This window comes from Fringilla coelebs (assembly GCF_963513975.1).
Source record: "Fringilla coelebs genome assembly, chromosome: 18".
NCBI lineage: Eukaryota > Metazoa > Chordata > Aves > Passeriformes > Fringillidae > Fringilla > Fringilla coelebs.
The window spans coordinates 3,633,439-3,658,657 of NC_140044.1; the positions used below are offsets into that span (position 1 = coordinate 3,633,439).

Here is a 25,219-nt window from a genome sequence, read left to right on the forward strand (position 1 = left end):
TAATTCCTTTTCAATATAGGATTTAACAATCATCTGAAAGGTGATAAATGCAATAATCCAGAGAAATTAGCACAGTGAAACCCAATTAAAATGGGAGAGAACTGCGGTGTTCTGCAAATCCAGAGGAGGCAATTTATGCCAAATGACACATCAGATTATTTTCTTCTGGGCATAAAATTGCACAGCAGCTTCCGAAGTACCACTATCAATGCCAGTTACTGTTATTTGCACATGTATCAAGACACAAATATATCTTCCATATATATCATTCCATAACTGCTGAAACACTGTCTGATGCCTACCCTACTGGGCTCCATTTTTTGTGAGTAGTTAATGATTCCTTATTCAGAATTCATAATAGAAAGCAACACCCCCCTGAATGACTTTTAGATTTTTTTGGACCATCTAAAGATAGAGGGCTACTACAGAAAATTGCCCACAGTTCATCTGTATCCTGGTCTACAGAGTTCTCACTTCTCTCTCAGGTGGGAATGGAGCTGGATTCATAAGTAAACCATGAAACAGCTCTTCCCCCACTCTGAAAGACAGAGCCCAGTTTGAGAGGGGGGAAAATCCCAGGAAATTTGCATTAAACATTGCTGAAGATTCAAAATAGCATTTCAAAGATGCTTGTGAAATCCTTGGAATGAAATATTGAACAGGGGTTTAAAAATACTGAACTCTGGTTATTCAAAGTAAGCAGCATAGAAAGAAAACTGGTGTTGTAAGAAGAGAAAAGAACTGTTTACTTTTCATATTTCTGCTCATTAAAAATGTGATTAAATTGATAAGGAGAGATAAGGAGATAAGGAGACCAGGTTTCATGTATCTCACAGAAGAAAGCCAATCAGCATCAGATTTGACTTCAAACTAAATTCCCCTGTAGCTGTGCATCCTGGTAGAGCTTGGTTTTATTAAATGTCCTGCTAGAAATGGTTACTTTGCTGTGTTTGTAAGAAGTAACTGCTGGTGCCACCCATCTTTGCCTCAACCCTCATTAGCCCCTGCTCTCATTTTCTACAAAGAGTAATCTATTTTGGGAAGAATCATGGCAAGAGTTCTGCTGGTGCAGCAAGGTCTGGCTGTGGAGGTTGTGAGCCCTGTGAAGTTTTCCTCTGTTTGCACAGAATGCCAGGGCATGGTGTCCAGGAGGGGATGATGAACTGAGCCCACAGGAAGGTGTGGACTGGCAATCCCTGCCTCTGCTTGTGCAGCTGAGTGGATCCACATCAGATCAGCCCAAACCCACAGCCATTATGTGATTCATACCTCCAGCTGTGGCAGCTATATCTCAAATTAGGTCTAAATATGCACATCCTTCGTGTACAGCTGCACGCTGCAATCATTGAAAATATTTTTCGGTGGCAGTCAGTACAGTCATTCTGCACAGTACTCAGGTTTGGTAAAATAATCCAAAACAGTTACATTGTTCATTTGTGCACCCTCAGACCTCACAAACTCTGAATTCTACCATGTTCAGAGCTAGATAAGGTACCATATCACAGGACAGCTCTGGGGAACTTCCCCAGTCTGTGACCATTCAGAAATTGCTGGGCTCTAGGATTTAGCTCAAGAAGCTGACAGGCAGAGTTCTGGAGCAACATTCAGAGATGAAGTTTCTCTTTCCAGCACTGGATCAACCTGACTCAGGTCTCACTACACATTTTAGCTTTCTTCCTCTGTAAAGCACTTGGGTATATAATTACAAAACAGGATTATGTAAGACTCAGCTGTTATGTTGAAGTAACAACTGGAAAACATGACACTAATACATGATACTAAGCTACTTCATGTGGGCTTTTTATTCTTAATGACTGTAGAGTGCCCAGGTTAATTTGTAGAACAAGATGTCAAGGACCACTTTAATTTAAAATTTGTGTCTTCAAGCCCCAAATGGCTTTGCAGTTGCCATGATAAAATTTATTTACTGAGTGCCAAAGAGCATTATGGAAGAAGAGAGCTGTTTTCTTCTTAAATGGTCAAAACATAAGTTAAACCTGCCTTTAGGCTAGCTCAGCATAGCCTGAAGCCACCCTGGAATGCTTTCAACAAATAAGAAAAGTTGGCAATTTGGAACACGAACGTTTGGGTTTTCTCAGCCGGCTTTGCCAGTTTTGGCTTGGGAGATGTCAAAGCCTTTCACTTTTAATGTTGCCTAAATACAAAGTAGCACTGCCCTTCTCCCCTTGCCCTTCTGCCAGCTCTGGGGGCCAGGGGGTGGGGAAAAGGGAAAAAAAAAAAAAAAAGAGGAAACAAAAGAATCAGAGGAATGAAAAGCCAGGAGGGATGAGGAGACCCGAAGAACCCTTTATGGAGCTGCAGTTAACTCTTGTTTACAGCCGTTTCACTGTGCATTTAGGCACTGGAGCATTATAAATATGAACGTGTAAGACAGCTCTGTAATAGATGCCAAAATCTAACTTCTAACTCGTGCCTTATCTTGTTTTATTTGAAAGTCATCATGCATGCTACTCAGATGAATGAGATGCATTATTGAGGAGGAGTTAGGAGCAGCCTGGCTGAGAGAGGCAGGCTGAGCACTGGGGAGCTGGGTTGGGTTTGCAGGATCTCTGGTGCTGACTGTGCCACGCTAAAATCAAACTCCCAAACCCTCTCTCACTCTGACCTCCACGAGAAGCAGCTATTTTGTAATCAAATCCATATTATCAGCAGACTCCTTGATGGCTTTTTTTAGATTTTCAACATGTCGTTACGTAATATAATGTGTAATGCTGCCTGCATACAGTATAGATATATTATATAGATACAGACTAGAGAACACCTACTGAACTTGTGGTGCATAAGCCAAGAAGAGCAAACATGAGGGAAGGGTATCTGTTCTGCTCTGGAAACAGAGATGTTCTGCATCCCCCTTGCTGGCTGCAGCTGCCCAGCACAGGGTCACGCCCTGTGAAAATCCTTTCCTCACTGCTCTTGTGGCAGGAGCTGCTGGTGAGGGCTGAGGTCACTGAGCACAGTGAAGTGCACAGGGGCTGGAGCCACCATGGGGTGTCTCGTTTTTGCCACCCAAGCTCAGGGCTGGGGCACAGGCAGGGATGCTCCCTGAGTTTCCCATCACCCTCTGGCACTGCCAGGCTCTGCCGTCCTGTGAGAGGCTGATGTTGACACCAGGTCTGTGCATGAGGGCTTTTAACAGCAGGACAGGTTTCCTGCAGAGCAGGCATGGGCAAACGACCATATTTCTGTCAAATCAGCCAGAGCTGGGTTACACTTTATGCCAGCTCTGTGCTTTATGCCAGACTGATGCCAACTGGGGAATGACAGACAATTCTTGATACGGCACAAAGTGCAAGTGGTGCAGAGAAATGATACCTGATCCAGCAAAAAGCCTGCAGGAACAGTGTGGACTAATCAATGTATTTTAAACAATCTGAGAGGGCAGAATGAATTTCTATTGGATCTGCACTTTGTACCATTGGAATTGTGGTCATTTTGTTCTGTTACTGAATGCCCTAAAACTCAATTTATTGGATACCAGCCCAAGAGTCTGTAAACCAAGACCTGCTTGACATGTCTGTATGTTCTAAGGAAAGAAGATACATATTCTTGTGGAAGCAGAGTTGTGTTAGGGGGTCTGAGCTGCTGTATCTAATCCCATGCCATGCATACATCATGGAAATACATAATTCCTCCCATCCAGCAAATGGGGAATGCTGCTTAGCTCTCCATTTTAGAGCTCACAGCCATGCAGATGCTGCAGAGATAGAACTGGGTTTGGGTTACTCAGAGATCTCTAGCACAGTGTTCACTGTACAAATCCTTTGCCTCCATTTCCTTGTTAAAGCAAGAACAACATCCAGAGAAGTATTTGATTTTCAGCTTTAAGCCTTCTATTCAGGTTTCACTGTGTTTATTGTGAATCACATGTTTTGGGCAACACACCCCTGTGTTCATGTGAATGTGATCTCTGCATGATCCCACCAGGACTGCACAAGACACGTAACTCATAACTCTGGAGTGAATCCCTAGAATGGCACCTGGGTGCAGAGTCAGCATGTGAAGAAAATTACCAAGTCCTAGCACATGTCAAGGAAGTGAAGCCTAATGGATGAGGTGCCTGGAAGCAGGATATGAGCTATTGAGTATAAAATGTCCTTTTAAACTCCTGGGGAGGTGTTCTGTTTGCTGATTTATTGTGACAGGAATTCTCATCCTTTGCCCACATGAAATGTCATCCCAGTTCTGGTATCAATTTCATCCCTCTGCAGGGAGATCATGGGGACAGAGCAGCACCTGCTCTGCTCATCTTGGGACATCTGGGTTAGGCTCAGGCTTGGCTGAGCAGCACCTGGGGAGATTTTGCTGCTGCATTAGCTCTGCCTGGTTTTGGGCAGGAAGGAAAATCCGTGGATTTCAGGGCTGTCAGTCTGGGATCCCCCAGTTTCTTTCCCCCAGCACTGAGGGGCAAGATGGGTGGGATTCTAGCAGGGCTGTAGTAGCTATGGGATGCAAATGATACCTTGTCTATCATCCTGCCTTCTTTCCAAATAAATGTGTACATTCTAAAACCACTATCTGAACTCATCATCCAAAGGCTATACTGATAGCCAGATGGCAGAATCATAATTTTTTGTTCTTTCAAGCTTTTCCCCAGTAGCTTTAAATAGAAGAGTAAATTTTCCACAGAGAAAGAATCATCTATTAATAGCATTAGATCATTTCAGCACTTGAAAGGAAGAAATTAGTTGAGGGGTTTTATAAGGGTTTTTTTTTTAATACTTTCTAAAATATTATAAGTTCTTTTATTGTGCAGGCAAGAGTCTCCGCCTTCAGAGTTTTAATTACTAGGGGAAAAAAAATTCTCCTTCTCCGAGTTCAAAAAACAAATATAGTGAATAAGATTATGTGAAATGACTTAAAATAAACATCTTCAAACAATCTGGCCCTATGTGTCAGTTCTCTGTCATGCCTTGATAATCTCATTCTGTTGTTGAAATAGATTTACACAGATTGCAGAGGAGGCTTGGAGCCGATTGCAAAGATTTCTGCTTATCCAGTACACTGAATTGCCAATCAGAGGTGATGTTCTGGGGGGCAGACTCAATAAATTCCTCACTGTATTCTCTCATAACTGAGAAAACTCAGCCAGTTCCACTCCTGTGATCACACATTCTAAGATCTCTCCTCATTCATTAAAGAAAATGAGAGGAAAACAAGCTGCAGGCTTCGCTGCCTTTTCCAAATAAACTTCGTTATCCTCTTATGTAAAACACTGGGATATTCCAAGTGGCAAAGAGCTTTATACACAGCCTCACTTAAAAGCAAAACCATAAAACATGTTTTGTTCTGCAGTCACTGAAATTCCAGTCATTTATAGCAATGAATGGGCAATGTCAAAGGAACATATGGTATTTTTAGCTCTGCTTCATTACCCAAGGTTGTAAACGAACCCTGAATACTTGTAATGTCTAAAAGCTTTCTCAGAGAAGAAAGGCTATTCCTGCATAGTCTTGATTAAACTCAGCTTTCCTGTGCAGAGGCTCAGCAAACTGCACTGAGCAGGGAGGGGAGGCTGCAGGATGAGCAGTCAGAGCTGTGCAGAGGTGAAATGACAGCAAGAACAGGCTGTGAAAGTAGAATGGCTGTAGAGAAGGGGAAGGGTAGCCCAGTGAGAAAGGGAAGAGTCTCTGGTAGGGAGATGTGATTTCAGTGTGACCAACTCCTTGTCTGACCTCATGGGCAGGAATTTAGGACTGAATCTCTGTGTTAGAGGCAGATAAGCTCCAGCCAACAGGACTGAGCCAGGGCATGTTAAGGCACAATCACACAGGCCTATAAATGCTGTACAGCTGATGGGCACATTTGATACCAAGAGCTTCCCTTAATGTTTCACGACATCTTTTTACTCTTGTGTGTTTGCTCTTTGAATCCATTTGACCCCCCAGTGAATTTGGTTTATGATTAAGTTGACCTTTTTTTTCTTTTTCCTCTTACTGCACAAGATCCTTGACCTGGTTTGCTCTGCCTTGCTCAGTCCAGACATGAACCAAAGGAAGAGGGGTCTGGCTTCTTCTCAATAAGTTCTGGCATTTCAGAATGAAGGGTGGTTTTCCCCCATTGTTTCCAAATATTTCTTAGGCAGCTTCAAACAGATTTAGTTTGGATGTAACTTACACTGTACAGGAAGGGACATTGGATGAACTTATTATTTTGGAACAGTGTGGAGCAGTGTGGCAAGCTCTGAACACCCTCCCAGTTCTTATAAAAGCCTGAGTTTCTTGGAACATCACAGGATCAAATCCAAATTATGCCTAGACCAGTGAAATTCAATATTGTCATTACACAAAACAATCCACAAAGTCAACAGCTGTCTGAAATCTCTGTAAATGCTGGAGAACAATTACATGAATTTCAAGAGAGTTATATGGAAATCCTCAGGTATCTTTGTTATTATTACACTCATAAATAATCTCTTTTTGCAGCTAAGATATTGTCACTTCCTTTGTTGGTTCCCATGGAGGTTTCTGGTACAAGGAAGCTTTCAGGAGATTTTTGTGGCTTTTTAGCAGTATCCCCCAAAACACACAGAGGCTCCCTCCTGAGGAAGCAGTTATTACAATATTGTGGGGGGTTCTTGTTTCCAGCTCTCCATGACTCATGCAGGCAGCTGAGAACACAGTTAAAATATGAGTGCTGAAAAGAAACTGAGAAGAGGGAGTAGTTATTCCACTTCTCTTTCTCTTGGAAGACCTAAACCATACATAAATTTAAGTCAGACGGGGTAAAAATATTCCATGCTGGTTTTCTTCCAAGCTGTTTGGGCTTAGTGAGACATAAAAACAGGCCCAGGATATGGTTGAAATTAACAAGACTATTATTTACTTCTTTAATAAAAACCTCTTGCACTGAAACAGAAATTCAGTTCATATTCTGTGGAGGTTATAAAATGATAGTTTTGTCACAGAGCTGCTTATTCCTTTTGTGTAAAAAATAATAAATTAAGAACTAAAAAAATAGAAGAAGAAAGCAAGAAAAGAAAGTCAAATATTCCTGCTGATGAAAGGCAAATGTTAGAAAAACACTCATTAGAGGTTTCTGTCTTGAAAACATGTCCTGAACAAAAATCAAGAGCTGGAGGCCAAGGAGCTGTCTGGGATTGTTGGTTTAAAAAAAATTTGAATTTAAAACTTGTGGCCAGTAAAATGAACAAAATTTGCCTGCACAAACAGAGAGCCTCCTGTCATGCTTTGGTTTAGGAAATGGTTGTTACATTTTGTACTTTTGCATGAGCCCTGACCAGAAGAACAGAAGTGGAATCATGTGAACACTCTTTAAAATTGTAGATTCTCTACATTTTCTTTTTTTTTCTTTTTTTTTTTTTTTACACCATTATATTCTAAATTAAGTCTCTAAACACAGAACTGGAGTAATCTTATCTGTTCAGACAAAGTGCTCACAGCAGGACTTTGCAAATTCAAATTCAAATTTTCCAAAACATATTGTGCTTCACAATAAACAAACAGCAATGTCTGTTTGTGGGACATGGTGCAGAGAGGGTTTGGAATCCCAGGGCACACTGCTGGCCCCAACCCCCGAGGTTCCTTGACAGAGCCATGGGAAGATGCCGAGCAGGAAAATCTTGAGCAGCTCAGGAGTTTCTGCATCCTCTCCTGTTTGACCACAGGCTGGCCCAGAGGAGCAGGACAACACCTGACACATCAGCCACAGGTGACACTCAGCACTCCCAGCACTTTAAGGCACCTGTGGAGAATATTTACCAATAGACTTCTAAAATATATCTATAAAAAAGCCATTTCTCAGCAGTTACATGCACATTTTAGTTTAGCTCCTGGCATTCTTTGTCCATGCCTTGAATATGTTTCTTCCTCTGTGTGTTTCCATTTGAGGTGTAACCACTGCAGTCATTAAACATTCTACTTGTCCAGACTACTGCCTAATATTCCTGGAGATTTTGACCAGCTGCAGACATATTGCTGAGTTTTATTCTGTGGCTTTTGCAGTTGTTGGAAGCAGAACAACCTACCAACCCACAAGTCTTCTCCTTGAAAACAACTTGAATTTAAAATTACCTTTACAAGACATCGCTCCTGTTCTTTCAAATCTAACCATTTCAATAAATGGTGACAGGGTCTTTTCTAAAATGTTTTTAGCAGCAATTCTCTCTACATTGCATGGAAAGAATGTCTTATGAACTAAAAAATGAATACAAAGCCCAGCTGTTGCGCTGAGCAGCAAGAAGACTGACTCCAGTTAATAAAACCAGTACGACTCTTGTTAAATGCAGGGTCCTTTCTCCACTAAATTCAGTGCACTGTGAACATTAGAAGAAAAGCTGACAGAAACTCATCCATCTGTGCATTACAATTTTTTCTGTCACGACCTCAGCATCATTCTAGGAATTTTCAACTTGCCATTGTTAATTTATGCATAGCAATTTCATGAATGCTAAAATGTGTTGCTGGAAGGCCCTGGGAAGGTATCTCTCACTCTGGACACCTGTATTTATAATGGAAAAATGCAATATAAAGACATTTCAGATAAGCTCTAATATGAGGAAAAATGCAACACAAGAGAACTTCTACTTTACCAGAAATTTAGGAGTCAATGTCTTGTTGAACGTTGATGAATTTTGATACCAACAAGTCTTAAGAATTTACATGTGTGATTAGGGGCTTTTGAATCTTCCAATTTAGTAAGACAAATAATGATCTTAATTCATCCTCTGGGAAAAAAACACAGGCACTCTTAGTTTATTTTTGGAAGGCTGGTTGTTTAGTTTGGCTGGTATTTTTATTATCAAGAGGAATCTTGTTTCCTTTGCACTTTGTGAGGAAAGAGCTCGTTCACTGTTGAGTTGGAGTCACAAGATCACACCACTGCTGCTTAACAAATGCAGCCAGGAGGTGTTGAGTCCTCAGCACCAGCTGCTCACAGCCCCACTTCTAACACTGCATTTCTTGCTAATGCAGACACAGCCAATAAATCACATTAGCAAGAGGAATTGCTGTTACTTCCATAGTTCTCCCTGCTTGGCTGCTCAGTGACACAGAGAGTTAATGGACAGACATTGCTGTTCTCCTGCCAAAATTCTCATTTTGTTATGGCCATGTGGGACATTGTCTCTCTATTTTGCTGTTTCTTACACAGGCCAAGGATTACAACTCAGTAGCTTGTTTCTCCTAGTTCCTATAATAAAAGAAGGAAACAACCTGGAATGGAGTAATTCTAAGAGCTGCAGAGGAGATAGCTTCATATGTTTAGAGTAATTTCCATGTTTATTCTTGCTCTGAAGATCCTGCCATTTCCATTAGGAGTAGATTGTGGTCTTGGTTCAGGCAAACACTCATAATCACTACAGTAAATTTGATAAGCAATTATTTCTCTTGGCCCTCGACCAGTGAAGAATTGAATTTCAGAAGGCATGCTGCAGTTTGGTTAGACCCGTGCTTTAAAACCCTTATGTGAGCTTTGAGAAAGTTCCATGCTAAGGATGATGTTTAATGTAGGATTTAACAGGTGACAAGTGCCACCCCCCTTGGGGACTTGGTAGCAACTGACTCTGCTGTGTTTAAACACAGACGTGGCTTTTCAAAGGTGCTGGGAGTTTGTGGTACCTTGCTTCGGAGAACTGCTGAGTATTTAGTATAATTGCCTTGGTGAGAGGCACCAGTAGACAGTGGAATAAATGATTCTTTAAAATTAACATGTGCCTCATATTTACAAATGTTACATCCAGCAGAGCAAACCATCCCTAGAAAGTATTTAACATCCATTCAGGTGAAATGACCTCCCAAGAAGGGTTTAATTACAATTTCCATACCAACCAGGTGTATAAATCACTGGTAGCTTTAGAACAGTTTTACAAGGAGCCACACTGGTTGCACAGCCTAAGACAAAAGTTGAATTTGGTCACTGTGCCTGTTTTCTATCTACTTTTCCCTGCAGCTGTTCTGGTTTATGTCAGAGTTTTGTTGTCTAAGTATTCCTTCTCCCAAATCTCTGTCCTGTTCTCTAGAGCAGAACTGGAGTGAGCAGCAGACTGGAGACTGAGGTGTGTTTGTTGCCAGTGGGTGTGAGGAAAGCAAGAGTGTGAAGCAGCAGAAGTGATAAAGGAGAAAACAAAACAAAAGGAGATGCTCCTGCATTGCACAGAGCACAAAGAGTGTTTTCCATGGGCAGCAGTTGCACTGAACAGTGACAGCACCAACTGAGAGCTGTGATGTGTTCGAGCAAAGAGGGAAATTATGCATGGAATTACAAGGGCATGAAAGTGCCTAGGACATGAGGATTTGATTAATTCTTGAATAGACAAGTTTGGGATAGATGTAAAGTGAGAGCTGACTGTGTGTCTGACAGACACAGGCTCCCATAAACTGGAGAAACTCTAAACAGATCAGTCCTGGGCCATGAATCCCAGAAAAAGCAGTGGGTGAATCCCAGAAACGAATCCAGAATCCCAGAAAAGCAGTCCCTGCTGGCAAACACGGTGCCTTTACACCAATGGCTTCCCTGGGTGCTCCATGTCCCTCCAAAGGCAGCTGCTGTCAGGGATAACTGCAGTGGAAAGGATTTGAAGGTGCCTCTTGGAGACAGCCCAGGGTATGTTTCAGTCTGCAGACTCCCTGAGGATGCTATAAAAAACATCCTTTCAACAGGTTTGCAGCAAGGCTACAGCTAATTAAACAACTGCAGGTGATGAAAGGCTGGTCCTGCAGTGCAGACAGCAGCTTTACTGCTCTGAGGGCATCATCCAAAACATCCCTGTGCTCCCTGTGTCCTGCAGCACAGCATCCCTCTAGGAGCCTGGGGAAACTGCCCAGCCCTGGGGATTTGTTAGGTGTGTGGCACAAACCCCTGCAGCTGCAGAGGGACAGACTTGGCACAGGCCCCTGGCCTTCTGCAGAGGCAGTGCCCGTTTGAAAGGATTTTTATTTCATTTGAATGGATTTTTTGTAGGGAGATGCTGCTCTGCTGCCTGAGCCAGCTCTCACTGGGGGAGAGGCCTTGCCCTCTCCAAAGACATTGTACAGGCTCAGGTAACTGAATTAACAGTGATTACAGAGCAATCCCTCATCAGGCTCCTGTTCTTATTGTTACTGTGCTCTTTCTTACACAGGTAAGGCTGTTGTGGGTCCCTTTATGCAAACACTGACAAACCTATTTTGCTAATGAATTGCTAATGTCACACTGTGCATTGTAAATCACAGCAAGTGGTGTTGGAGCTCGACACAATGATCCAAAAGCATGAAAAGTTCCTGATTAATTTCTTTGCACCTTGGCTCACTTGGTGGTAATGTTGGTAGGTGATATGTCAGCTTTCCCAAGGAACGTTTTCTGGAGGAAATCACAAATCTCAAGCATACAAAGTATATTTTTATCTAAGAGATTTAGCTGGAGTTGCCACTTCCCTGCTCTCTTTCCTTTGATAAGCATAATCTGTTTCCCCATTCATGTCAGGGTAACCTGGTTTTAAAATCCAAATACTTTGAAGGAGGCTCAGCATGACAAAATGGAAATAAACTTCCCTGGCAAGAACAGCCCCCTCCTACCACCCACAAGTTATGCTTTAGGGTTTTTATTTTATTTCCTTCCATTAGAGGAAAATGTTAAATCATAATTTAACATACTAAAGAGCAGTGGAAATTATAGAACAAGGACAAATGGCAAACCTTTTGAATCTGAGTAAAAATGGAAGTTCAGACTTTGGAGACCACTTAGTAAACTTGCATTTTCATGCAGGGAAGTACAAAAACTTAATCAGGATTTATATCACTCAGCAAAAGGAAAAGTGATTGAGGCCAAGCATGGTCTTTACTGAGGGGAAACTGAACTCAGAGCTGTCTCTGTATTTCCCTGCTATTTATCTTTTATTTTCACCCTGCTTTCATGGATTTCTGTGAGTCTTCAGCCTGCACACATTTCCTGTGCCAGATTTTCCCCCCAAGGTAACTCAGGGGATGACGTGGATGCCATGTGGGTAAACCTGGCCCACTCTCCATCTGCTCCTTGGGAGGTTCAGCTCTCGGAGAGATGAAATCCACGGCGGGAAATCAGGAACACAAAGGCTTGCAATAAGAGAAGAATTCAAAGCCATTTTTTTTCCTTACACCATTGACCAGACAAAACCAAAAAATTTGGATCAATAAATGGCTGAATTGGCACCTCAAACCTGTAGTTTTTCCTACTTTATTTCAGTGGTTTTTTTTGCCTAATGAATATGATGTGTCAGAGCAGCAATCTATGCAACATAAGTAGCTGTGCACCCAAAATCAGCTCATGATTACATTCAATAATTGCTACAGGTACCTTGCCTTTCTAAATATCTAACTGTTGAGAACTACGTTTTCTCTTTTACAAAGATTTCTGTGTTTTTTCCAAACTAGTCCCAAACAATACTGCAACATTCACAGCTTCAAATACAAAGTCCTTCAAAAATTAAATAAATTTCAGGTTCATCAAAAACTTCTTTTCTCTTTTATAATTTTCAGTTCTAGTTTCTAACAGTCATTCAAAACTGCAAAAATAAAAATACTCTAGGTTCAAAAAACTGAAATGGAAACTTCAAACTGGAACATTCTGCTGTAGTTCTCTTTCAAAGAGAGTCAAGAAAGAGAGCATGTCTGCAGAAATGCAGGTGACAGAAAACATTTTTAGAACAAGGAAGAGCTCCATCACAGGAAACATCTAACTAGTGCAATAAAAAAACTCTTCAGTTTGAATTCTGCTTCTCTGGAACATATGACAGAAGCATTCAAAGGCTTCCAGACATGAGCAAATTACCCCTATCCTGCATGTTCAGTCACTGTGGACAGGTCTCTATTTTTCAGGATGCTAAACTAAGGAAAAGGGGGATTGCTCCAGCTGCTAATTCTCTTTCAGAATGCTCAGGATAATCTTTACTCTGAAACCAGCACCACCTTTCTGCCTTCTCTGCCCTGCAGGCTCCTCTCACTGACTAGGACCACCCCTAGGGAAGTGCTGGCTCAGTTTGGGAGTGACCAGGGGGACACAGGAACCCTTTAAAAGCTCAGCTCCCCCTGTGTCATCCTCCCTCACCTCTCTTCTACAGGAACTCATGAATTCCAAGCAGCACTGAAAGGTACTGGTGGTAAAGGCACCTCTATCCCAAAAGCCAGAAAGGTCATTTTGATTCCACTCACTGTCTCTGCCCTCTGCAGTGGACCAAAGGGAACCTTTATTTCCTTTTTTAGCTCAATAGAGGAGTTGCAGAGAGAGATGCAATGACAGTAAAGGGGAAAACATGCAGAGCTGCATCACAAACCAATTCATCAGCAAACAGAGCATGCCTGCTTTACAAATTTGCCTGCAGCTCTTGTCTGCTGTGTTATTTTTAAACTGCCTGCAGGTTGCAGATTTTTCAGTGGTCCTTCTCCTACTAATGTACACACAGGATTTAGCAAAGCACAACTTTCATTACTGTGAATTTAAGTTACCAGAATTCCCAGCACATTGAAATTCAGCATCCTTCATCTCCCCACAAACTTGCTGCATTCACAGGAGGACATCCCATGTCCCCTGCAGCCTGCCTGCATGACAAGGTCAGTGTGACTCAGCCCTGCATCCCTGATGTTCCCAGCTGCCCTTCCTCAGCCTGTGGAATGCATCCTGCAGTTGCTGTAATCAGCAGGCATCCAGCTCCACACTCTGCAAAAACCTGAGAAGATAAACCCAACTCACTGAGCCCAGTGCTCAATTTAACAGTGCTGTTATCCCCCAGACATGATCACCTCAGCATCAGCCCCAGCTGCTGCAGGAATGAGGGCTGTGGCAGCTCAGGGCACTCTCCCATCACACAATTCACAAATCTCCCAGCAAACCTGCCCCACTTCTGTGGGAGGCTGGCTGGGATGGAGGCAGGGTCTGACGTGTGCAAATGGGAGAGTTTCTATGAGCAGAAAACCTTCACAATGATTGCACAATTCCCACAGAGAGGGGAATTGCAGGAAGAGTACTCTATTTATGGCACCACAATGTTTTAAGGAAGAAAGCAAGGGGGTGTTTTCCACCACAACTGCTGCTGATGTAAACAGAAGCTGCAGATGCTCAGACTTTCTGAGGGGTCAGACCCTGGAGCCAAATGTAATGAATATTATGGTTTGTTTGCTTCTTCTTTGTTGCCTGGTTGATTCTGCAGCCCAGAGCTGCACTGCAGAGCAGTGCCCGTCACTTTGGAACCTCTCCCTCCTCTGACTGGGGATGTCTCAGACATTAACCCACTCACACTGCAGCACTGCTAGGAGCTCTGGAAATTACCCAGCTAGCACTGTAAGAACTTGCCCACATCAGCAGCAGGGGCACAGCCACATTGGTTTCCACCCCTTTGGCACACACGGAGCAGATGAGGAGTTTGTGATATGGGAGGGATTTGTTCTGGGGCTGAAGCTCCAGCACAGAAGTCTTAGCCCTCAAATGTGTACAGCAAGGAATTTAAAGGGATTTTGGCATAAACAGCCAATAAGCTTCGGCCAGAGCAAAATCCTGTGGCCCCACAGGGCTGAGGATTGCCTGCTTGTGGGGCAGTGAGGGCCAACAGGCTGGCCTGGCTGTGCCAGGCTTAAACTGGTGCCCTCTGGACCCTGATAGAGACTGTCCCTCATCCTTCCACATTACACAGAGAGTTAAGCTGCTGCTTGCTTCCCCCTGCTGATTTGGAGAGTCATGGTTTGGCTCTTGGCTGTTTGTATTTTGCAGACATCCCCTGTGTAATTGCATGGCCTGGCCCCAGGCTGTCAGGCTCTGGGAGAAATAACCACATTATTCCACAGAACAGTTAGCATAATTAAAATATTGACTGCAGATTAAAAAAATGTGCTGAATGTTTCACGGAGTGGTTGGAGGGTTGGCAAGCCTTGGCAGCTTGTTGGCTGCAGGAGCTGGCTGATATTTAGGAGTGCCTTCTCCTCCAGCAGTCACTGCTGTACGTGGGAACCGCTTTTTTGTGCTGTCAGCTTCTGATCTCCCAAGCAGCCAACCCACAACCAGGAGAAAATGAACTGACTGGAAATGAGGTGCTCCATGGGCTCTCTTGTGATTCTCACTGCCAGTGAGACCAGTTCCTTCTCATTTAGGACTTCAGGAGATCTATCTTGCTGTGTCTCTATCTATTTTTGTGTCCATCTCTCCCAATGCACAGGATAGAAACTGCATATGGTGAGAAGGACTGCTTGTACCATATGAGAAACATTAATGAAGTTAAAAAGCACACAAAAATCTCCACTGGAACATATGTTTTAGCTGCTATTCCTTCTTTGACATTGAATTTGTACCTGTGTTTCATCTGCAGTCAAAGTCTAAGGCACAAAGTCCTTGCATTTCCACAACCAAGAGGGCAGAAAGGGAGGGAAGAAATGCAGTTGGCAGGGCTGGTGTAAACCACAGAAATACTCAGGGAAGCCTCAGTGTCCTTGTGGTATCTCCCCATTCCCTTTATTAGGGGAATATCTGGGACCATGAGCATTGCTGGAGACTCACAGGTTCAGGTTCAAATGATTTCCTGGTTCTTTGTCTATCCCTTACTTGACAAAAACTTCAAATGGCCTCATGCTACCAGTATTAAACAAAACATGTGGGGGATGTCTGACCCACTTTGCAGACACCTCCATCCCAAAGGAAACACAACAGAGCCAGTAAATCAGCTTCTTGTTTAATCCTCACTTCCATGCTTGAGAAACTCCTGGCCTGGGAGGAGCAGCAGTGCAGGGTGACAAGGAGCAGGGACAGCTGAGCTGAGCTTGTCCTTCTCCTCTGCAGCTCCCAGGGACAGGCTCTGATTCACAGCCTCATCTACAGCTCTTTGGAGATGAGCTAATTTCATGAACATTTCTATTTCCACTCAAGAGGTGTCACAAGAAATGACCAAATGCTATTTCCTGAGGCTTCTATTACAGCTTTAAAGTGATCATAATAGCAAGTTAATAGGAGATCTACTCTGCCATTTTCCATTCTCATTGCTATTGCTGTAATCAAGTGCAGCTCTAATTCTTCAAAGCTTATTTCTGTGGTACTTCTCATTTTTGAATACACTCCTAGGAAAGGAGCAGAATATCTTGGCACTCCAGCTGTGGTCTGTAGGCTGCTGCTTTCCTTCTGTGCAAGGCTCATTGCTATTTTCTGCTCTCAACACTGACCTCCAAATTGTAAATTATAAATATCACCTTGGGTAGGCAACATGTGTTCAAAGGAAAAAAAAAAATTACTTTAAATCTCTTGTAAATTAAACCCCCAGATAAACTCAGTGGAATGAGAAAAAAGGTGCTCTAAATTCAATACAAAGAAAGAGAATTTCACTGGGCATGCATGATGTGTGTGGGGAATTGTCACAGCTTTTCTCTGCTCTAATAGTTCACATAGCCAAGTTTTTAGTTTGTCTCCACTGAGTGATTCATCTCTATTACCAGTATTTTCAAAATTAAATGGAAGAGGAGGAATGTGTTGATTCCCCTGCTGTGTTTAATAATCTTCCAAAAATTGTTTCCTGTTTACTTGGAAATCCCCACCTCCATGCTGTGATTTAGGCATTTTCACCCTGTTAACTTAAAAACAAAGCCTAGTAGATGCTGGATATGTATGATCTTGCAGTCATGAAGCAATTTATGATAAATGTTGCTGTTCCAGAGAAAAATTACTTGGAAATGTACATACGTTCATAGCTTCACATTCCCAATTTAAATCTTAACTGGTTGTTGGGAAAAAAAAATACAAATTGCTCCTCAGTTTTTATTTCTGTAACAGGTCTGATGGCAGCTTCTCTTTCAACAATTACTGCACTGGTGCTGGTAATACAGATCTCAGTAAAGACATCAATAACCCCATTTAGGGGACTGTCCCACTGTCCTCCATGGCACTGGCTGGCACACAGCTGTGAATACTCAGTGGGTATTGTTTCATGCAACACTTGTCTATAAGCAAAACTTGTAGTGCATTTTCAAGGAAAATTATTAAAAATACCTAAATTGATTTTCCAGCTGAAGCATTATCTCTGAATTCCTGTGGCTTGGCTGGACAAAAGGGAAAGAATTTTCCCCTTAGCTTTCTCAGGGAATAATTTTTCACAGTAGTTCTGAGATTTTACTTATATAGCACATATCAGACAAACTGTTCTTTTATATAAGATTTGCATTAGCTCACAAAAGTCAGCATGTTCTGTGTTAGCTCATGTGAAGAGTTCATTTAAAAGGCAGCAATATCCTGTGACCCAGGAACAGAACTGGAATCTGGGGATTCCAAAGGGATCTGAGCTCTCTCACGCTTCCTCTCAGCTTTTCATAAAGGTCTGCATTTTTTAAATGAGCATTACATTTATGTGATTAACTGGAGGCCACATGAGCCTGATTTACAGATGTGTTAAAGTTCCACTGCTCCTGTTAAAGCCATGAGGAGCTCTCAGCTCTCCAGGTTTCAGGAGGCTGTGGCAGCTCCCTGCAGCTTTTGGGGGGAGAGTGGCACCACTGCCTTGGGGAGCACCTTTGGCTGCCCTTTGCAAGTCACTGTGGGGTTTTGTCTAACAGGTTTTTCTCCTCTTCCCCTCTCAGATGAGATGGAGCAGTCCCCTGCAGTGCGTTCTGACTACTTGGTCTCAGGGATTAGAACTCCACCAGTGAGGAGGAACAGCAAACTGGCAACACTGGGCAGGATCTTCAAACCGTGGAAGTGGCGGAAAAAGAAAAATGAGAAGCTAAAGCAGACATCTGCAGGTAGGCTGAGAGCAGGAGAGGGATGCTGAACAGCAAAGCTTTCATGGGACATGTTAAAGGTGACCTGAGCCAAACCGAATTCAGAGGTTCCAGCACTCAACAGATTAATAACGTTTAAGGCTCAGAGGGGCCCATGTAGGTTGACTTCCTATTTAGTACATTTAGAAGGAAAGGTCAAAATATGAGAGTGAAGCACAAGCTTTGCTCCCAGACTGCTTTCCATGGGCTGTCCCTTCTCCACACAGGCTACATTTATGGCCCCAAGTATTGTCACCCCTTTTATTTGGGGTGAAGTTTATATAGGTCACAGTAACATGATGAGAAGTGACGGGAGGGAGCTGCAGCATGTGAAATGCCTTCCCTCAAGCAGCTGTCTCTGAGGGGAAGGAACCCAGCACACAGCACAGCTTCCTCTGACTGGTCTCCAGGCATGTCCCAGGAGATCAGTATGGAGAGAATCTCACTTGCATTTTCATAAGATGGGACAGTGCAGTTCCCTCCACTTGCTGCTGTATCCTGTGGAAGTGTCCCAGTGGAGGACACGGTCCAAGGCAGCTCCAAGGTGCCACCATAAACAGCCGGAAGCTCTGAAATCCCTGTGACTCTGCACTCAGAGTGAGCTGACAGCACCTCACACCATAAACCTCAGCTTTACATGGGGAGGATTTTTACAAAGAAAGAGGCAAAACCAGCTCATCAATCCATGCTCCCCCCCAAAAAAATCCTTGCAGTCCTTTCCAGGCACACAGAAGCTGAGACTAGGGGGAATTTCCACATTGCTTTTTTCTCACCCCGTTACATGACTGCTCTGTTGGTAACTGGTGCTGTGTTGTGCCACTGTTTTGTGCAGTGCTGGAGAAGAAGATGACAGCACGGCAAGGGAGGGATGAGCTCATTAAGAAAGGCCTTCTGGAGATGATGGAACAAGGTAAGTAAAAATTTGTAATTTTTTTTTTTTTTATCCGAGGCTATTTCAGGACAGTCGGAAACACGTATTTGCAAAAGCAGGATAAACAAGCAAATGAATAAAACCCTTCAAACAGAGAGAAAAACTCAATGTCTGAATTTAAGGCTTGCCATCCTTCCAGCTCTCCTTGCTGCAATCAATCCATGCAGTTTAGTGTTTGATGCTCTCCCATCTTGGGTACAGCTCTATATTCCCTTGGTTTACACGTGGTGCAGCCTGAGCTGGTACGTATGTTTTATGTAATTGCTCTAAACCCAGCTAAATCCTTCTGCCAAGAAATCCAGCTCAAGCTGGATAAATAGAAACTTCAACACACAGATGCAGTCAGCTAATGTGAACAACCTATGGATCCAGATCCCATCAAATGATCCCAATCTGATGTTTTCAGCTGTTTTTCCAGTACACCAAGTTTGTGATGTAGCGTGTTACCAGCCTGCCTGCTTTTCATTCCAATGGAAAAGTGAAGCATTTAGTGGAGTCATTTTAAAGCTTTCCTGAGTACAAACCAGAAGTGATGGAAGGACAGATGATAAAGTGTCAGAAACACTCACAAAGGCCGTGGTTCTAGGACTCCAAAGTCCTGACAGATGCTCAAGGGAGACACAGATCTGGGTGACTGTTCTATGAGATTAACTGAGCTCCCAGTGTTATGGACAACATCCCAACTGCCATTTCCACCTAAACAGAGATAAACCCCACAAATCCATCTTTACTTTGAAAACATCATAGCAGAAAGTACTGTCATGAAAGAGGACTGGCCTTTTGAGTTTGATTAATCCCACAGATAGAAGTTTGTTCTTGGAAAGTAGTAATTGAGTTTCTTTTGTATAAAACAAATGCAATGCCTATAAATAACCCCTGGGACAATACTCAGTGATGCCAAGCTTGAGCAACTGAAGAGTCAGAAAAAGAGCATTTTAAATAGGATTTCTTTTTCCATGGGAGTAAAGCAATTTTAATATTATTCTGTTGGATATATTTTAAATTTTATATTAAATAATCTATCAAACAATTCATTTATTCTAAAATGGAAGTTCTTAGAAAGTTCATTTTTAATTCCTGTCCATTGAAGTCTTTGTGTCTCTCATAATTCTAGATAATTAGTTGTCCTATTAGCATATTAGCATTACTGTATAACACAATCTCCACTAGGAGCAGGAAAGTTCCCTATAATCCATGAATTTGAAGTCATGCTCTGCAAAAAACCAGTAAAATAGTACTTCTGTAGAGCACATTAGGAGGCAAGAATGAGGAATAAATAAACCTCTTGCATGCATAAAGAACCATTGGGAGGAAAAGGTGATGCCAAGCAGCAAGATCATTTTAACAAAATTAAAGTAGTTCAAATAAATATAGTCCAGTGAGGTGTGAGGACAAGCTGTGCTTTTAACTAGACAGCTGCAAACAGACTGCTTACCTGTCTGCAGAAAAGTTGCCTGGAGCGCCTATGAACATCACACAAATTTCCAGTGCCTCCCTGTGTCCAGAAAGGGAAGAGTGGATCACAGTCAGCTGAAGGACATTGCAGCTGCCTGCAAGTTATTTTTCTTTACAGAGTGATGTGAATCTCCAGGGTTATCTTATTATATTAGCAGAAGCAGCTTATTAAGTGGAATAAAAACTGACCCAAATAATTCTCAGTAAATGATTAGTGCCCTACTTGGACTGAGCTGAAGTGGCAGCAGTTTCAAGGCTAAGTCCTTGTTTATGCAGTTAAGTTGCAATTGTCAAAGCAGCAATACTGTGCAAAAAGACTACAGTAAATCCTCAAATCCCTCTATTCCATCAGGCTCTACTCTACTTCCAGGGAGCTGATTCCTGCTCACTTTCAGAAACAGCCCAGCTGGGAGGATGCTGCAGCCTGAGAAGCTTCATGCATTTGCAGTAGGTGCCACTCAGATCCGTAGCACAAGGCCTGGCAGCAGTGTCTGGCAGTGGCCCTGGCAGTGGCCCGGGTGGCTCTGAGCTCTGTGCAGGGCTGGTGCAGGATCTGCAGTGCCCTGGGAGCAGCCCAGGGTGAGTTGCACTGTCCCTGTGTGGGTGGTCAGTCACCCTGGCAGGTTGTGTCACCCTTTCTCCTCACACAGCCCCAGTCCTGGCTGGCCATTCATTGCCTGGGCGACCTCTGTCCCCTGCTCCTCTGGGGCTCCGCTCACACAGGGCAGATGCCAGCTTGCCCCTGGAAAACTCCTGAAATGCAGCTTCCCTCTGGAGAACCAGCTGAACTCCCTGAGAGATGACATGGGTCTGGCACACAGCAGGGTTAATTCCCAGCCAAGTCCCAGCCCTGCTCCTGGTTACCTTGCAATGCTGAGGGCTGGGGTTCTCCTTCCCCCTGGAGCTTAGGTCTGTGCTTTGTCCTGTCCCCAGACCATCTCTAAAACTTGGTGTTGGGACCCACTGGCACCCAAAGCAGCACACCCACTTTGATGTAAGCACCACCTGATCCTTCCTGCCCAAGAACATGGCTGTTGTGAGTCTCAGAAATGCTCCAAGAGGAACATCATCTGCCTGCCATCCCTTCATTAGCCCCTGCCCTCCCAGGGGCTGTGACCTCAAGGAGTCTCTGGTGCAGTTCCATTGTGGCACAGCTGCCTTTCCCGAGGCTGTGAGGAATCTGCAGAGCAGAGTTACCTTGAGCACGTTTAGGGAGCTCCTCCCTGGATGTTTGTCCCCTTGGTGAGCAGGAAGCTGATCAGGTTTATCTGTGCTTACAGCTCTGGGCAGGGGCTGCCTGTCAAACCACGCGGGCAGTGGTTCACACACCCATGATTATGTACAGGCTGCCTTCACAAGGAGCTGAAATGTAGGCAATGAACTTTTTCCCCCCTCCCCTTCCCTGTATCATAGCAACTGTGCTACTGCAAGGGCTATTTTAAGAACAGTAACTTTTCACCAAACGTGATTATGAGGCAGACTGAGTGAGCTCAGCGTGCAAAAATACTGCATCCCTTCTGCAGCATCTCTGGGCCAAAATCTGATACCCTCACCCAAAAGCACAAGAAATTACCCTGCAGATGGTCCAAATAGCATCAAAAAGAAGTAACTGTGAATATTGCTGGTTTAAATTGATGTTCAAGGAACTTGTAATGCTAGCATTGCAAGAAAACACAGCCCTGGCAGGAGCTTCCAGAAAGGAGTGTCCAGGGATGAGAAATACAAGCTGGGAGGTGAAGGGTGGACAGCAAGAGCATCCATCAGCATGGAGAGCTGCCCAGGGAGGGAAGTGATTGCTTTCTGTGGTTTGCAACAGTGATGTAGATCTTGTAAATTCTGAGGGAGTAAAAGAGTAGTTTGTATTCTGAAGACTCTTGCCTGAATAAGAGAATACTAGAAAAGCTTCAGTCATCAAGATGCGTACAGCTGCAGGGATCACTGGCACAAAAATCTTTCAGAGTAAGCAAAGGGAGCAGTTTCTAGGTCTGCATGAGGAGGGATTTGAATTTCTGATCAGCTCAATCACACAGGATATACTTTTCAAAGCTGAGTAACTAAAACTGTGCTAAAAACCTGCAGGTTGGTAGGAATATGAGCAGCCTTTCCTTCCTCCAGCATTGCTGGATGGCAGCAAGTCGTGCACAGAGCCTGGCACAGCCCAGACATGTCAGACCCACCTGGGAATGTGCTGCACTGCGGGCTCTGCTCATGCAAGGAAGGAATTGCCTTCTCCCAGAGACCTCTGATTGCCCATTGCTCATCTCCCACGTGGCAGCTACTTCCAGAGCACAGTGGCCACTTGCTGAGGCAGATGGATGCCTACAGAAAGAGGTGTCTCCTTGAAAAACCTGAGTGGGTTTTTGTGCCCAGATGGGCTGGTGCCCACAGGATTTGCATCACAGGTTGTTAACACAGAGATCAGGTGCTGCTCTAGGAGAAGTCTCAGTCCCCTGAGTATGAGCAGCTTTAAGAGTCCCTCTTCTCAAGAGGATAGCAGGGGGGCCTCAGCTTTCACAGCTCGTGGTTTAGCTAAGATTAAGTGATGTGTTGTTTTAGATACTGAAGGCAAAGCCTGCACTGGTGACGATGGCACGAGGGTGACACAGAGCGAGGCTCCAGCAGCCGTGTGCCAGGCACTCACCTCAGAGGAGGAGCAGCAGGACACCACAACAGCAGCCACAACGAATGTGACTTCCTTTGGTGAGGAGCTGCACTTGGATGAGCTGAAAGAAGATGCAGGTATTGCATATAAAAGGTTTTCAAAAAACTATGGAGTGTCATAACAACGTTTCTGCTGAGGGGTTGAATATGTCAGTGCATTAAAGGGTCAAAGCACCTTGTTCAGCTCAGCCCCACACTAGGTTAGCAATTGGTGATTAATAGTAGTGATTTTTGAGACTTCTACCAAAGCTGAGGAACTACCCAAAGCTTGGCATGATGGGATTAGTTGAATTATGAGATGATCCAGTCTTGGCACAGTGCCCCTTTGGTAGCAGCAGCGGCTGCTGTGAAGATGAAATAAGCTTCTCTTAAAAGATTTCTTAAATTTCTGTGCCAAGCCTGAATTTATTAGTCCTGGCTCAGGAGAACAATGCCAATACACAGCCCACACTGTCCATGTTACCACTCTGTCCCCAGCATGCTGCAAACACCAGTGAATTTTGATTCCACAAGCAGAGATCCGCTAAGCCAGGCTCCTTTGGTGCAGCTCTGCTGAGCTCATCCATGGCAGCCCTGCCTAGGGACTGGAGCAGCCAGGCACAGCCCAGCAGCTGGAGGGCTCCATTCACCTTCTGACAACCAAGAAATGCAAAGCTGCAGAGATAATGCTTTATCCTGGTTTGTGAGGACTGTCATATGGTGATTATGGATTTTCCTGCCCTCTGGGCAATCTTTACACCTTCTCCATCTGCCCTGGCTGCCTTTTGTTCTCTGTCCCACTCCTTTAGGCCCTGCTTTCTTGGGGGTCCCAGCCTTGGCTGCTTCCACCCTCAGAATGGAAATCATTCCCTCCTCAGCTGAGGCCAAACCCACTCATCTCCCTGTCCTTACAGCAACCAGATCGAATCTTGACCAGATTACAGGTTTCTTTTCTTCTTTCTCTATTCTAGAGCATTTGATTCTGTATCACTAATGAAAATTCTTTCTGAAATTGTAATTCTTACCATTGGGACATACCATCATGGAAAGATAGCACTAATAAGGTGTCATGTGTTTAACCTTATGGCTCTGCATAAACTCATAGTGTGATTTAAAATTTACTTTACAGTGTGTTCAAAATCGTGTATTGAAGCTTTCAAAATCATCCCAATTTCTTAGGTCTCTTTCCCTAACCCTTGTTCCTTTTATTGTCTCCCTGAAACAATCTTTCCTGTTTTTTGTATTTCTTTTCTTCCATTTTTGAGGTGTCATTTTCCCAGGTTCCACAAAAATAACAGTGGGATGACATTCTCCTGTCTCTTCAGTCTGAGAGACTCCAGTTTATAGGAAGTCTTTCTGCCTCTCCTATTGGTGGCCTCTGGCTTTCAAAATAATCATTGCTGATCTTGTCTTTATGTGCTTATTTCTCCCTGTCTGTATATCCTAGCATTTCTGTCTCTAGTAAGTGCACCTGAAGGAATTAATTGGGTGGGAAAGCTCTTCAAAATTGTCAGCATGCTGCTAAATTTATTATAATGTTGAGTTTTTTATAACATTTGCCCTTGGGCTCAATCTAGGCCTAATGCTGTGGGTGTCTTTCCAGAGATTCACATGAATAAGTGACCAGCTAGAAACAAAATGAATGAATTTGCTTTATACCCAATGTGTTCTATGTCATCCTGAGGATGTGGGATAAAGGCCAAGGAGGGGAAGAGGAGAAAGCACAATTTGCAGACTTCATGTTCATGTTAATACACAGAAAAAGAACAGCCAGGGCACAAAGAGGGCAGTTTTCCCCACCTAACCTCGCCAGTGGGCTTGGGGACAGTCCCAAGGGGAGGATTCCTACCTGGTAATCAGATGGCATTTTGACAAGTGGCACTCCATGAATAATTCTAGTGCTGAGCGCTTGGAATACTTTCAACGGGATAATCACTCTGCAGTATGAAATCTGTTAATGGGTGTGAGAGCTCAGGACTCAGGTCTGCCTCCCAGAACAGGGTGGAGCTCAGGACCCAAAAAGTCTGGCTGGGGCTGAGAGGCTTTGGGATCCACCTGCTCTGTAGCAGAGGTCCCACTGTGGCTGTGCCAGGCAGCCCCTCCTGTCCCAGGCACAGCCACAGGGGAGCTACTGCCAGGGAAAGCATTGCTCCTCTCAGGGGAATGCACTCAAATCTGACTCATTTTCCTCTCCACTCCTAACATCTACTGGGGCTCTTGATCTTTCACTAATGTAACCCATTAGTGACTCTGTTTTTCCCTTCCTCTATTACACATTTTGTCTCCTGTGCAATAGGCACAAACACCCAAGTGATGTCACCCTGGAACAAGGCATTTCCCTAGAAGTACATTTTAAAAAAATATTTCCTTCTGTAATTCACATAACTATCCCATACGGCAGCTTTCCTGTCATGACAAATTTCACAAGAACTCCTGGTAATGATGCATATTTATTCTTTCCTGTCTCTTTTGAATGATA

General features: G+C 43.7%; 1 protein-coding gene across 1 annotated transcript in view; it reads left to right on the forward strand.

Annotated features, from left to right (window-relative positions):
- Window positions 1-25,219, forward strand: part of PHACTR3 (phosphatase and actin regulator 3) — a gene marked incomplete at its 5' end in the record, with an annotated part of 99,649 nt that overhangs the window by 34,701 nt on the left and 39,729 nt on the right. The window contains 3 exons of the mRNA XM_084217808.1: window positions 17,535-17,696; window positions 18,547-18,624; window positions 22,657-22,839. Of these exons, the coding sequence (XP_084073934.1) occupies window positions 17,535-17,696; window positions 18,547-18,624; window positions 22,657-22,839 (423 nt within the window). The remainder of the gene's footprint in view (window positions 1-17,534; window positions 17,697-18,546; window positions 18,625-22,656; window positions 22,840-25,219) is intronic.